Source organism: Plectropomus leopardus, chromosome 11 (assembly GCF_008729295.1).
Source record: "Plectropomus leopardus isolate mb chromosome 11, YSFRI_Pleo_2.0, whole genome shotgun sequence".
In the NCBI taxonomy this organism is placed as follows: Eukaryota; Metazoa; Chordata; class Actinopteri; order Perciformes; family Serranidae; genus Plectropomus; species Plectropomus leopardus.
This window is the reverse complement of record NC_056473.1, coordinates 31468261-31483600: the sequence shown is the minus strand read 5'-3', so window position 1 is coordinate 31483600 and position 15340 is coordinate 31468261. Positions and strand designations below refer to the sequence as shown.

The 15340-nt window shown below is 36.9% G+C and overlaps 1 protein-coding gene across 1 annotated transcript; it reads right to left on the bottom strand.

Moving 5' to 3' along the window:
* Positions 1-3892: 3892 nt before the first annotated feature.
* Positions 3893-15011, bottom strand: si:ch211-216l23.2 (uncharacterized protein LOC565061 homolog). Its single transcript, XM_042496806.1, has 9 exons — positions 14836-15011; positions 14590-14676; positions 13645-13718; positions 12822-12963; positions 9012-9211; positions 6631-6909; positions 6354-6512; positions 5084-5314; positions 3893-4554 (listed from the first exon to the last, which is right to left on the bottom strand). Exons 1-9 carry the CDS (start codon positions 14895-14897, stop codon positions 4511-4513), a joined length of 1278 nt encoding a protein of 425 aa, XP_042352740.1. The 5' UTR covers positions 14898-15011; the 3' UTR covers positions 3893-4510.
* Positions 15012-15340: the final 329 nt, after the last annotated feature.

The window sequence follows — 15340 nt, the reverse complement described above, 5'->3', positions numbered from 1 at the left end:
AAAATCAACTCATCAGATCTTATAGTGTGGTAGCAACAGGGTGTGAGTTGTGTTCAATTCCTTAAATTCAAAAGTGCTGGTTATTGTTTATTTTACATTATATTTTACATTATTTATCTTTAAATAGTTTTATCTTTATGTTCATAAATTGTACAAATAAACTGAAAGTTTTATCTTTTTTAGTGCTGCAGCTGGTGTCGGCCTCCATTCACAGGAGCATCTGGTGCAGTGGGAGTTCACCTGTTGAGTTTTGGTGATTTATTTTAATGTTTGCTGGTAGTTTAGATGTTTTTCTGTTATCTTGTGTGAAGTTTTTTTAATCCACTGTGCATCAGCCTGGTGATGTGTGCACCACACCTCCGCAGCAAGATACTTTAACTTTAAGCTGCTTTTTTACAATATTGCTGTTACAAAAACAAAAACAATACATTCAATAACAAAATACAACAGTTCAATGCGCTCGATATATCAATAGAAATCCAATACATCAGTGTGCGCACCCCCCCCCCCCCCCCGCATTACCTTGACAGTAAAATAATCGTTTGTTTGGCTCACCAGGGAAGCGTGTGCACAGGAGTGATCACAGATCAGGTATGACACTGACACACCTGAGCTCCACGAGCCTGAACAGTTCAGGTGCTGCCACCCTGACAGGCCAAACTGTGCCTGGGTCCTAGTGTCCACCTACTGCATTGACATTGTTTTGCAAAATATAGGTAAGTCTCAAGTCTTTGCGCTCAAGTCCCAAGTCTAGTGCCAAGTCCCTCACTTTGTGTTTCAAGTCTTAAACGAGTCACAATATGCTCTTCACCAAATGTAATGCCAATTAACCAACTTTATTATAATATATTAACTTGCAAGAATCATGAATTCTTTTTAAGTTTGTATACAGGCCTATTTGTTGAAACAAAAAAAGTTGTTACCTCTCAGTTTGTAACTTTTGACTGGCATGTATACTGAATGCATGTATTTGCAAACTGAAGTGTGTTTTATTGGCATTGATTGTCAGTTACCCTGACATCACAAATGATGCGAGACATGATATCTGTAGTGATGGATAATTTACCACAAGCAACAATTCGGTTTTTAAAGTTTTTATTAAATTATATGGACTATGACAGTGATGTCAAGCATATACAGTATGTGTGCCACTAGTAACGCAAGTAAAACACTTGGCATTTCCTCTAAAAAACACACACTTCTGCTTGGCGAATGAAATCGATTCAGAGATTCTCTTTCAAAAACGCAGAAAAAATACTTTAGTGAGACATTCAAGATGAGAATTTATGATACTTTAACATCAACAGTATGCTGCTGTTGTTCTGCCCACAAACAATTCTTTCTCTCTCTCTTACACACACACACACACACACACACACACACACACACACACACACACACACACACACATACACACACACACACACACACACACACACACACACACACAGACACACACACACAGTGTCCAATCAGTGTGTGTGTGTAGGCTGGTGTAATGAGGTGGAGACAGTTGTCCATTACTCCCTGAGTTGATGGGCTCTTCGCAGCAGTGCGCCCGCAGCTGGAAGAGAGGAGGAGGAGGAGGAGGAGGAGGAGGAGGAGGAGGAGAACATCAGAGACAGTCATATATTCACACTCTGTGTGTTTGTGTCTTTGACTCACAATCTTACTTAATATTAGCAATAATAATAATAATAGTAAACTTTATATATAAAGCAGTCTGCAAAGAAGCTGTAAACAGTTTTAATAAAGAAAAAAGTACGTAAGTGTAAACTATACGTCAAGAAAAATACTTTTGTTAACAATAGTGCAGTCAGTAAAATTTGACTGTTACTCAAAAAGCATTCAACCTCAAAGAGAATTAAAAGTCTAAACTATTGATTACAATGTTTTGGCCAACTTTGGAAACTAATTATTTGTTGCTTCATTAATTTTAATTAACACTGCAGGTTAACCTCAAAGAGATAATAAAAAAAAAGATTTTGAGTCAAATTTATCACAATGAAAAAAATGTCACTGTTCTCAATTAAAAAAAACCAAGAGATTTTAATATATATATATATATATATACATATATATATAAAAATCATTATATAGTACAGATTATTTTATAAGGATTATATTATAAGGAACATACTGCAGGAATTACTAAAACATGTTTTTGATTTACATATGACTTAATTGAAACCATAATAGTTTGATAGTTATGTTAAAAACAAGGACTGGAAGCAATGAGCAACTAAAGAAGAAAAAAAATCTGAAATTAGCAAGGAAATGGCAGCAAACAAACAAAAACATAAAATTCAAAAAAATGAAATGAGCTGAAAAATGCTTAAAAATATAAAAAAAATCAAAAAAATAAAAAAAAATATTTTGCAAAAATAATTTTAAATATAAGATTATATAAATAAAGTCTTAAGACACTATTCCCAAGCTTTTTCAAAAACAATTTTCTAAATCTAAATCTTTTCTCGTAATTTGCAGGACATTTTTTTGCCTTTTCCCCCATAATTTTTGAAATAAATCAGTTAGCTCAGAGGTCAGAGGTTTAAATGCTCATGAGAGGCGTCTCAATGCAGCACAAGAACACTGATGTTGGTCCAGGTTTGTGTGTGACTACGGTCAATTTATTATTAGTAGAGTATTTTTGTATAATGGGTGATTGTGCTCACTGGACTCAGTTCTCAGGATGTCAGTCTTTGTAAACAGTAGAAGCAAAAAGACTAAAAACAAAGATGACAGACTGAAGACTTAGAAGAACACACTTTTATATTTCTGTTTCCTGTTGAGATTCTTTCCGTTGAGGTAAGAGAGCAGCTGACTGTCGCCATCTAGAGTTTAAAATGCACAACTTCACCATAGAGGCTTTGTGGCACTGAGCTGCAAATAACTGCAAACAGCACACTGTATTTTTACATCAGATGATAGCAGCTCCACAGTGTTACAGAAAAACCTTTCAAAAATGTATCTGAAATGTAACTGACAAAATATAAAAAAGTCTAGTTTCCCGAATCCTCAGATTTGCACTCTTGTTGCACCCATTCAGGTGTTTCCACTTTTTGTGCTTGATTAGAGCTCTTCAGGGGACTGTGTGGATGCCTACAGACTAATGACGAATCGATGTTGACTTATTTGAACAAAAATCAAAACATTTTTAGCCATTTTCTTTGAAAATATAATCACAATGTCCCCTTTATACATCAACAAAATAATCATTGGTGCAAAGTTGTTGAACATTAACAATTTACATGTTTTTAAAAGAGAGCGCAGGATTTAAACATCACCGACAGTATTATTACAGTTCTGGCAATGGGTCAAAAAAATTAAATTAGATGCTTATCTGTAAAAAAAACCCCCACTATTTGTTCACTTGGATTTTTGCATAAATTATTGAGAAATAATAATTTACTGAAATGCATATTCCTTTAGGACAGTGACCCTCAGTTTTTGGCTCACAGGCCAAAACCCCCCCCCCCCCCCCAACCATTTTTTAATTAACATTTAAAATAAAGTGATTCATCTTGAAGGTCCTAGACAAGCTCCCAGCGCCCTCAAATCATAGAAGCATCCCAAAATCCCTAAAAATGTCTTGAAATTCTGGACATTTACTAAAATCCTAAAAGAGTGTGCTTAAATCCTAGAAACGTCCTAAATTCACAGAAATGTTTTAAAATCCTTAAACTTTCTAAAATCCTGTGATCATGCTAAAATCTTTCACATCCTAAATTCCTAGAAATGTCCTAAAATACTTGAAAGGTCCAAAAATTCTTGAAACAAACTGAATTAAAATTAAAATCACTGGTTTGCTGCGCCCAGAGTTACACAAACTCCTTTAGTCCCGGTGGCTTCTTTTTATGTCAAAAATAAAATGACCACAGGTTACAGCTCGTAAAAACAAACTTTTAATTGGACTTCTTACGTCAACAGAACATTTCTTTGTGAAATCTTCAGCACCATCTCGAAACACTATGCAGCAGGAAGGCTGATCGCTATATTCATTATATACAGAAAAATAAAACCAATAACCCCGCTGTCCATCGGTGACCAGCGTCTTTTGTGCAATTAAGTAACTCAGAAGATCAATGTTTGTCCCGGACAGCTTGCAGCCTACACCAACTTTAAGGAGTCTAAAAAGGCAAACTGGAAGTAGAAAACATGATTTAATGAGACGACGGTGAAAAACACAGTGCATTAAAAAGAAAAAAACATGAAGACCGGGATCTTTGCGAAGACAAAGATCAGTCATGAGAATACTCAATGATGCCGTCAATCCATCCAAAAGAAGATAATATCGAACACCAACTTCCACCTTTTGCATCTTACTGATCGTGGGTCACTTCTTTTCTTCATAAAAAGAGTCAGAGCAGGTTTCCCACACAGACGTCAGGAGTGTTTGCTTCTCGAGTTCGATGAAATGTTCAAAACACTGCTGCCACTTGTATCCTGTTACAGTGTGTGTGTGTGTGTGTGTGTTTGTGTGTGAGAGAGAGTGGACGAATGTCTGTCCTCAGTGTCGGGGGCCGCCCGGTCGTGGAAGTAGAAGCGGGGGGCCTGATCAGAGAGAGAAAACAAAAAACAATAATAACAATGAATTGATGTTTATTGTCTTTATATTCCCATAGTTTGTTTGACTTCACAGCTTTTTTTAAATAAAAGTAAAGTAAAAAGTAAATAAATATGAGAGGGGAGGGTATAGTGAAAAAAAGGGGAGGTATGTCAAAAAAAAAAAAATAAAATAATAATAATAATGATAAATATATATCTATCTATGAAAACATGTTATCACCAAATATCACACAATTTATCAGAGCCAGAAATTGTAAAAACAGTGTGATTGGATTTTCAAAAACAGTCCTCGAGTGTGTAATTATACGGGTTTGTGAAACAAAATTCCATGACTTTTCCCAACATTTTCAAGGTATATTAAGTTTAAGTTTTCCAAAACTTTTTCAGGCCTGGAAATTATTTGCAAATTCCTTGACTTTTCCAGGTTTTCAATGACCATATGAACCCTGTATATAAATGCTGAAATAGAACCTTTGAGACAACGATGAGTGAAAAAGACGAAGAGGCGACCCACCTGGAGAAGCGAGAAGTGGAGGGCGGGAACTCTTTAGAGAAGGCGGGGCTCCTCTAATAAGGGGAGGGCCCCTGGGGCCTAAGGGCCCCAGGTGGAATGGAGTCTGAAGTAGGGGCCCACGTGGCAGAGGGGGGGCACCATAGGGGCCTCGTAAAGGTGAGGCCCCTAGTGGCGGACAAGGAGGTCCATGCAAGGACAGTAGTGGTGGAGGTTTGGTTTTGGGATAAGAGCCTATAAATAAAGAGACAGGAGACGCCATTAGAGGACATTAAAGTGGACGTTTCAAGGGTGGTGTCTCGGTTTTGACCCACTCCATTTAGTAAAATCCAAGGACTTATGTACGGCAGGAAAAACTTCAACAAAGTTTATTTTGGAAAACAAAAAATATAGCGGGCAAAGTCCGTCCATAATCACATCTCGTCTGGTCCACGACCGACTTGACGTCCCGTCCTAATATCACATAAAATAGTAAAACACGTTCCTACACGATGACGCACAGTCAAAAACGCATGGCGATCCACATCTACGCAGTATTATTACCACCAGGAAATATTCAAAAATAGTTCAGAGATCAGGTTACAATTCAAAGGGAAATTTTAAATTCTAAAACTCGCAGCGTAACAACAGGAAACGTTTTCTTTATTTATCTTTAGAGTGAAAAAGTTTAAAATAACGTATAAAAACATGATTTTCACGAGTTTACAGGGATGAAGAGGGAGTTTGACATTCACCAGTCACACAAGGATTACTGTTTATTTATTTGATTACTTCATACTTAGTTTTTCCTCGTTTATCTTCCTGTTTTTTATGTAAATAATGAAAAATTGAAGATATTTGATTTTTGGGTATGTGAGTGTATGCATATATGTTTAGTGAATTGGAGTATAGGTTTAAATTAATAAACTGGTTAATTCAAATTCAATGACTTATGGAGTGGGAGTGGGATTAAATAAGTTTGCTCTTCTTTGTATTTTCACTCAGATTTTTGTAGATACATAATGCGACTAAACTATGATATAATATAACATAATAGTAATATTTTTTTTATTTATAGATTGCTTTTCACAATGCTCAAAAATACTTAAAAACACAAAATCAATAAGAATAAGTAAAAACAAAATGATAATTATATAATTTCAGAATTTTGTTCTTATATTTCAAGCCTCGTTTCTGGTTGCTCTGGTTGTTTCAACTGTCTGGTTGATGGTTTCTGCACGCTTGAACTTTTCAGAAATTTAAATAATTAAGGAAGTGGTCGACACTTTCTAACCTGGTGAAGGCAGGAGTGGTGTGGGGGGTGGGTGGGGCTCCATCATGGGCCCGCCTGCGGACTGAAGCTGAGGGGGGCCGGGTGGAGTGGGGAGCAGAGGAGGCGGTTTCCCCAGTCCTGGAGGTAACATGTTATCCCTCTCCCCCTCAGTGTTGGTGGCTGGAGACGAGAAGAGAGAAACAAAAAACACGGCCCAAAGAGAAAAGTTAACGGTGATCAGAAATTCTGCCACGGCACCAGTCGCAGCTCTGCGAGGTTCTTTAATCAGCGGCCCCACCTTGTGTGTGCTGCTGCCGGGAGCGCACATACTCCGCGATGGTTTCCAGCTCCTCGGGGTAGAGATGCACCCCCTCGGCTAACAGCGTGATGAGCTGGCGGGTTTCAGAGGGAACAGTGTGGCGCTCGATCTTCTCCCGTTCCAGAAAGTCATCCAGCAGCTGTGATGCCTGAGCCGCGCTGTCTGCGGGGTCCCGCGACGGCCGCTCTTTGGCAAGTCCACGACTGTGCTCGGCCACGACAAAGTCCATGGCCTGGTCTTTGGGCATGTTGCGATGGACTGAGAGAGGGATTGAAATGTTAACGGTGAGGTGTCAGAGGACTGAAAGGGAAGACAGCGGTGAAATAAGACAAAAGCCGTAGAAACAGCACTGAAGTCACCCAGGTCATTCTGAACCGATTCTGTTTTCATGTCACGTGATTCGGCTGATAACGTGGTAGCTGGCTGTGTTGTACATTTCAATCTTGAATGCAGCTCGTGGTTTGTTGGATGAGGAGGGCAAATGAGGGGCATGCAATTTGTGTAAAGATGTGCATTTATCAGTTATTTTAAATTTTGCTGCATTTTGTTCCTGGATATAAAATATTGTTTTTTTCATTTAAAATTTCCATTCAAACATGTGACACCAAAGCACAATGAATAAACGTAAGATGATTTGTGTATTTAAATCATGTGGTGCAATACTTTATATTGTGTGCTTTAAAGGACATGCATTAAACTGATTTTTAATTTTGACTGATTTGGGTTGATGTTATTATATTTGGGTTGTGTAGATAAGAATGTGTGTTTTTTGGGGGTTTTTTTTGAGAGCTACACAGAGTAGCATCATGGAACAATCACATCCCTTTGCACAGTTTTGATGTTCTTGTTTTATGTGATGCATACATGCGTTTTGTATTATGCAGATTTTGTTTGTGTATGGTGTGCTTTTTAAAATATATCAGTTTTTGTGGGGAGTCTAAATTGCACAGGCTGCTTAATGACATTTAGTGTCGTGCATTTCTGCAGAATAACATTCTTTTTACTACAAATACAGAAATTACTGTGCTAGTTTTGTGCGTAGTTGTTATGTGCAGATCAAAGTATAGATATTGACAATTTGGTTGTTTTACAATGTTGCATATTGTTTTATATTGAATCAACTTTAAAGAAAACTATGCCTTAATACAACCTGGGCTCTATTTTCATAGCTCTAGCAGTCAGTTTTATTGGTTTTGATAAAATCTTTATAACTGTAATAAATGTGGAGTTTACCAAACATGAAAACTAAAAATAGGTCCAACAGGATGCAAGAATGCGCAGCCAGTGTGAATTATCCGGGCGAGTACAGAAGGATGAAGTTGAACCAGCGAGTCTGTTTGTAAACTGTAATGTACAACGGATAGGGAATGACATGCAGCACAGGGCCGAGGCTGGAATCGAACCCGCAGGTGCTGCGGCGAGGACAGAACCTCTAAACATGGGGCGCACGCTGTATCCACTGAGTCAAAGACCTCAGCAGTAACTTTGTCGAGTACAAAGCTGATGGCCCTCGCTGTGAAAATAAAACCCAAGTTGTGGTAAACCAGAGTTTTCCTTTGGAGGAAGAGTTTGACATTTTGGGACTTTTTTTCTTCTGATACCACTCTACACGTCTGCACCGTCCAGTACGAAGCTGCGGTCCACTTCGGTTAGCGTGATGTAAAACGGGTCAACACGGAGCCTATGTTGACGTCTGCGTCAAACTTCAGCGCAGTCAAAACACTGCAGCTGCGTCACGGTGACGAAGTTTAAGCTCTGACGGACATTCACTTGACCAGCAGCGTCTTTTTGTTTCACTTTGTTCAGCGTTACAGGCGTTGGTGGCTTCGTATTTATGAGACAGATATGAGAGTGGTATCCTTCTTCTCATGTGACTCTTGGCAAGAAAGTCAAACCGAAATGTGAAACAACCTGTTTTACATACCTACATTGTTACTTTTGAAACTGCAGTTTGTAAAGTATGTCTTTAGGTATGTAATGTACAAGTGTGTACCAGTGAATGAGTGTTGTGTAGATTTTATGAACTGAGAGGGGATTGTTTCTGTTTTTCATATTAAATGTTTTTAGGGCTGTACCAAATGTCTTTTGTGTTTTTAATTTAAAAAGTTTTTCAACAGCCCTTTATGTTTTACAGTCAAAGACGACGTTATAACAGTTGCAGCATTGCAGTGTTTGGACTCTTTGTGTTGACGTTTTAATGGGAGTGTTTTTATTTTAGATTTTGTTTGTTGATGTGAAATCAGTTTTTTAGATTTTGTTTTCAGTGATTGTTGGTGGAAAACCACACTAAGCTTTGTAAAGGAGGCTTGTAACTGAGTCGGTTTGACTAAGCTGGAAGGAAATGAGGGGCGGGGACTTACTTTTGAGGGATTCTGAGAATATGATAACAGTGCAGGAGGACAGAGCTACGTTTGTCTGCTCCACCAGAATACATAACGGGGAGCCGTCTGCGCGGATGTCCTGCAGAGCCCGGGTCAGGCCCGACTCCGCCTGAAGGTAGAGCATTTCCACTGACAGGCCACGCTCCTGCAAGCACTGGCTTAGCGATTTGGGGTAATCCCTTTGAGAGGAAGAGAGACACTTTGTTAACTTGACATTTCTATATTGAGTGACTGGCAGATAGAGAAACCTAAGTTATATCTCTGAGAGGAAGAGAGGGTTATTTTTTAGTGTGTGGCGTGTGTGCGTGTCAGTCATCAGGTAAATCAGAGGGTCTTATTCATGTGGAAGACGAGTAAATTTGTTTTAAATTTGCAAAGAATTGTGGTTCTCTCAAAAATCGACACAAAAAACGTTTCATTTGTGTTGAGCAGCTGTTGGCAGCGTGCAGTTTTGAGACCACTCTGTTGAATGGTGGAGTTTGATATACGTGTGGAAAAATCACAGGATGTTGATGAGTTTAGTGGCATTTTTATGTTACACCTTTCCAAAGCATCCATGGTAAATGTTTCTTGTGTGTTTTTTTTTTTTTTGTTTGTTTTTTTTTAAATTTGGTTCCCAAGAATCATGGAGCACAGGCTTTTTCACATTTTTACATTTTGGACCACACAAGGCGAAGCCTGTAAAGTTAGTTTTAGGTTAGATATTCGTCAGATGTTCACTGTGGACCCAGCAGTGTCTTCTTACTCAGTTTCAGCCGAAGTTAACAGAAGTAAGACGGTGAGCTCAGCTCTTCTATTTCATTAGAATTTTTTTTTAAACTCATGATTAAAACAAACAAACAAAAAAACAACTTCCAAATAATGTGACCAAGACATTAAAATGAAATATAAAGATGTATCATTACACAGACTGCTGTACCTCTTCATATGGGATTTTAGTGCTTTTTCTACTTATATCAAATAAAACGTTGTTTTTTTCCTTCAACAACTTCCAGGGTCACATTTAGTTTCACTCATATTCACAAACAGCATTTAAAGCTGCTGTAATCATGACAAGTTTGTAATTCAAGTGTAGAGGTCAATATGCAGTCAGTAATATTTACTAATAAATTCACGAATATGAAGAAAAGAAAAGAAGTCCAAATGTGATTTTTTTTAAAAAAAAGTTTCCATATTAAATCTGCAAAGAAGCCAAAAATGATCCTACGACTCAAATTTGAAGTAGCTCACTGTACACTACTGTAATCTCAGACAGATCCGTCCACAGTCGCAGACAAATACACCAAATGGTGCAGTAAATGTCTTTTTTGGTGCAGGTTTAAAAAAAAAAAAGGTGTTTGTAATTTTAAAAGTTACGTGCTTCGTTGCATGCACACAGAGAAAAAAGTATTTCGGGACATGTGGTTAGTAAGCTTGTCTAACTGTGTCAACATAAATGCAGACACAGCTGCCATTTCTGGCAGAGCTTCATAGTCGCCACGTGTGCACGAGTATTTGTGCATGAATTCCTTTTCCATGTTTCATTGTGTGGTGGGTGTAAATGTTTTATGCGCTCCTACTATGACTCTGTAAACAGGCTGCAACAATATTCACATTGCAAAATGTGTCGATACTAAACGGAGTTGCAGCAGATCAATTTAAAGGTGTTGATTTATGATCCACTGCTGAACCATCAGTAAACATGACGTAAAAAGATCACGTTAAATATTTGTTTTCATCTTGACAAAAGAACATTTGACGTGTGTGTATGCAGTGAGTGAAGCCGTTTAATGAAATAAAGTTTGTGAGAGAATGAGTTTATGTTTCAAACTGAGAGTAGAAATGCTGTATAACGACATTAAGATCAGAACATATTTCACAAAATAAAAGCTTTGGTGAAATGATGCATGTGTTTGACACTTGAGCTTGGATTTCATTCTAAATATGCATTAATATATTTTAACAGTATTATGATACACATTGATTTGTGGGTGTGTATTTGTTGAAATATATAATTACTGTCAACATAGTGTACATTTGTATTTAAGAGGGATGATTGTGAAGTCATGCGTTGACAGAAAGCTAACAAACAGCTCTTGATATTCCTACTTTCTTCGTGTGAGCGTCAATGGCACGGAGAAATGTGTCTTTTCAGACAGATCTGGTGCAGTGATTTAAATGTGTATTTTTTAAATGAAGTTGGTGAGATTTAAATTTGATGTTTGTGGAACTATTATTAATCAGTCACAGCAATATGGATGGAGTATTACAAACAAAACTCAAGTAGTCTCAAACCATCTTTGAGATATTTAAAGAGATTGTTGTCAGGAGGAGAGAAACGGGGATTTGCCCGTCAGCGATTATAAATCAAACTTCATTGCACATAATCATTAAACACAACAGAGACTGAGCTCGGATAATCGGGGCCTTATTTTCTTTGTTTTGTGTCCTGATAACTGATGTCAAATACACATAAACGTACTGTTAAATCTAAGCTATACGACCTTAAAATATTTCTTCAGTTTTGATTTGAGGGTGTTAACATGCTGGTTAACTGCATGAAATTTAAATTTCATAAAAATGTTTTAAACATACTCTCCTAGCTTAACCCTTTGAAACCTGAAACATCGGTTTTGACATGCATTTAAACCTCTGAAACTGGAGCAGATTGATTTCTTTTAAAACATGGATAAAAAAAAGCGGTGAGCAACGTGGCAAGAGATGTCCAACACACTGAAAGAGATAAAGAAAAGGCAGCAAGAAAATGACCTGAAAATTAGTTTTAAAAAGAGAGGGACATTTTTACACATTAATAATAATAAAAACTAAAACTTAATTCATAATAATATAAATATAGTTTTCTGGACAATTTCTCTATTTTGTAATTATAATAAGCTGTTATTATCTATTTTATGGATATGTTTAGAAATACATATTTTATTTGTTTTTTTAACTAAAAAAAACCCCCCAAAACACCAACTTTCTTCTCTCTATTCCTTTTTTAATTTTATTTCTAAATTTCAGGTTATTTTCTTGTAATTCTTTCCTATAAACTATAAACTCTTTTCCATGTTTTTGAAAGAATTCAAGCCAGTTTGCTCAGGTTTGAAAGGGTTAATGGACCAAACATAATTGGACAGGTTTATAAAAAATAAGAATAAAAATTCCTATTTGAAAAGGATATGGCTGGTTATTCAGTATTTGTTATTGTCTACAAACCTCATAAAAAGTCTAAATCTCTTATTACTTTATAACATCCAACATACAGTCTGCTGATTCTCAGTGTCCCCGAGTATTAAAGTGAATTTGCAGCAAGTAAAACACGAACCCAGCTTTCATATTAAAGCAGTGACATCAGCAGTAAAAGACTGGCAGCTAACAAGGTAAACTAAGACGTGTGGGAGAAAACCTCTAACTACCAGCTGCATTATTATCAGGTGAAACATGATAACTATACAACCATTTAATTAATGAGGCACATAAATCCTACTTTCATTGCATGAGAATGTAGTTTTATCTGAAGGGAAAACTGGTAAAATAAGGGCCACCAGTAAACCGAATAAACATAATGGTCATCCTTTAGTGCAGTATGTGCATGTCTCTATTTTTAACTTATATCATTACATATATATGTTTTAATCGTCATCTGTCACTGGAAGGTGAGCCTAAATACAGGAGCTGCCCCCGAAAGAAGAAAAAAAAAGACATCTGTCTTGTCTCACTAACTGGCAGCCGGGTAGAAACCCTGCATGTGAGAGCACATTTCTACTTCAGCTGCTTGTGGTTTAGATTTTTGTTACAAGTACTCACATGCACCGGTTTGTGACAGAAAGCACGACGCAGTCAGCCGGCTTCCTCTCCTCCTGCACCTGTCTGTAAAACTTCTGATACAGAGCTTTCCGCCTGTCCGCCAGAGTGGAGCCCTCCGACTTGGCTGGCTTAGCTGGTTTGGCTGACATCAAACGCGTTATATAAAAGTTAAAGAAAAAAGAATGAAACACTAGTTAGAGAAGAAAAGCAGATTTATTTTATCTAAAATGAAGTGGCAAAATGACTAAGCAGTGGATTAAGAGAAAATTAGTTAGTGTCTGGATCAATTTTCTTGTGCTTCTTTCACAAGTATTTCACGCTTTGAACCATGAGCAAAGTGGTGTGATTTCTTTTAAAAACATAGAAAAAGATGCATGAACAACTTCGTAAGAAATTTTCCAAAAAGGGCAAGAAATAAGTAGATTTAGAACATTATTTTAAAAAATTTAAAAAGCTAGAGAAAATGTGAATGGAAAAAAATAAAATGGACAGGGAAAACTGTTTCTAACTGTCATTATTACACATTTAAAATTATGTTACAGAGTTATTATACATTTTTAAGCACTTTTTTCTGAGTCTTGTTTGTTTTTTCCATTTATTTTTCACTTTTTATTTGTTTGTTTATAATTATTTACTATTTTTCAGGTAATTGTCTTATACTTTGTACTAATTAATTGAATATTTTGGGGTACTTTTATTGCTCAGTGCTTTCTTCCCATGTTTTTAAAAGAAATCAAAACAATTTTCAAAGTGTTGAAAAAAAGGAACAAAAACTGACTGGTGCAAACTTGTAACCGTGATGAGTATGAAGAAAAAGTCTCACCATTTGTCTGATGCTTGAATCCCTCGAACTTCACACCTCCACTGTAGTTTTTAATTTGCTCCAACTCTTCATAACTGAAAGAAAAGCGGTGAAACAAGACATCACTTAAGTAAGATTAGGAAGATTGTTGCCCAAAGATTTATTGCAACATAAAACATGACTTTTTGGTGACATTAAAGCGAGAGGCATTCTTTATTATTTTGAGATTTTACAGAAAAAAAAAATCAGAAAAACCTTGCTTCCCACACCCCATCAGTTTTAAGACTTTTGAAAGGTCTATTTAAAACAAGACATTTAAGACAAGGCATTATTTTTTAGATTAAGGAATTCAAGGAGTTTTTAAGGATCTGCGGGAACCCCAAACTATTAGTTAATTAATCAATCAGTCACCTGAGAGAACACTATTAGCCAACATTGGAGTCTTTGCATATATATAGATATATATATATATATATCTATATATACATACACACACATGAATGATCAATTTAGTTAATCAATCACTCAACTGAGAAAACTTTTTTGTTTATTTTGAACAAAAAAGAGAGAAAGAAAAGAAGAAAAAAGACAACATAATTGCCAACTATTTCAATAAACATTTTGATCTTTTTAAAATTATTGTAATTACTTGTTTTTATTTTGTGGATGTTTTTCTTTTCTTTCTTTGCAAAAATAAGAATAATTCTATATTTATTTTTTAATTTTTTTTTTTTTTAAACATTATTATTATCTGTATCATTAGAGATTATTCTGCATTTTGTACTTTAATTTTTAATACTTTAAGTACTTTTTTCCTGAATACGCTCCCCTACTTTTACTGAAGTGCAATTTCCAAAGCAGGACTTTAACTTCTACCACAGTACTCTGACAGTGTGGTATTTGTACTTCCACTTCAGGATGTGAGTACTTTCTTCCAGCCCTGAAAACAAACAGAGGCGCAGGTACCTGTCCAGCGCATCCTTCAGCTCCTCGGCCCTCTCCTCTCTGGAGGGATACGGCGCTGCTCTCCGGAACAGACGCAGCTGTTGAGCGCTGAGCAACACAAGAAGCAGATTTAATGCCTCAAATACAGCTTACATTTACTACCGTCAAATGTTTAAAAGAGGAGTAACTATCAGTTGGAGTATTTTGTTTTCTACTGTGGCTGCTACCTAGCATGTCGCTGCTAATGCTAACCTACACTCAGCTTACCTCCCGTTTGGGTTCGCCGCTGTTCGCCGGGCGGCCGCAGACGACTTCGCCCAAGACGACATTATATCTGCAGCTTCGCCCAGAGAAACCTCCACTTTTAGTCACAAGGAGACGAAAGATAGTTTCCAGTCGTTTCTCCTCCTGTGTGCAGCAACTAACCTCCTAGTAGTGAGGAGGAGGAGGAGGCAGAGGAGGAGCAGCTCTTCTTCTGCCGGTTGGTTAACCAGCTCACAGGTGTTTTACCGCCACCTGCTGGACTGAGACGGTGGCAGGTAAATGACACTGATGATTCATTAAAACCTTTTGATGGCAATATACCCATTGTACACATATTTGACTATAAAACCCTCCAAAACTAGTATTCAGATCCTTTATTTAGGTAAAAGTCCTGATACCTAAAGTTAAAAATATTCCATTACAATGGAAAAATCTTCAAAAAGAATATTAGAAGAAAGTGGGAAAAATGCCTAGATAAAACTCGAAATTATTAACATTATTAACATAA

What these genes read in the sequence shown, in the direction of transcription:
- si:ch211-216l23.2 (XM_042496806.1), bottom strand. Translation starts at nt 14,897, where the DNA reads ATGTCGTCTTGGGCGAAGTCGTCTGCGGCCGCCCGGCGAACAGCGGCG. An exon ending in GCGGCGAACCCAAACGGGAG is followed by an intron (nt 14,677 to 14,835) that starts GTAAGCTGAGTG and finishes TGTGTTGCTCAG; the next exon opens with CGCTCAACAGCTGCGTCTGT. An exon ending in ATTCAAGCATCAGACAAATG is followed by an intron (nt 12,964 to 13,644) that starts GTGAGACTTTTT and finishes GTTTGATGTCAG; the next exon opens with CCAAACCAGCTAAGCCAGCC.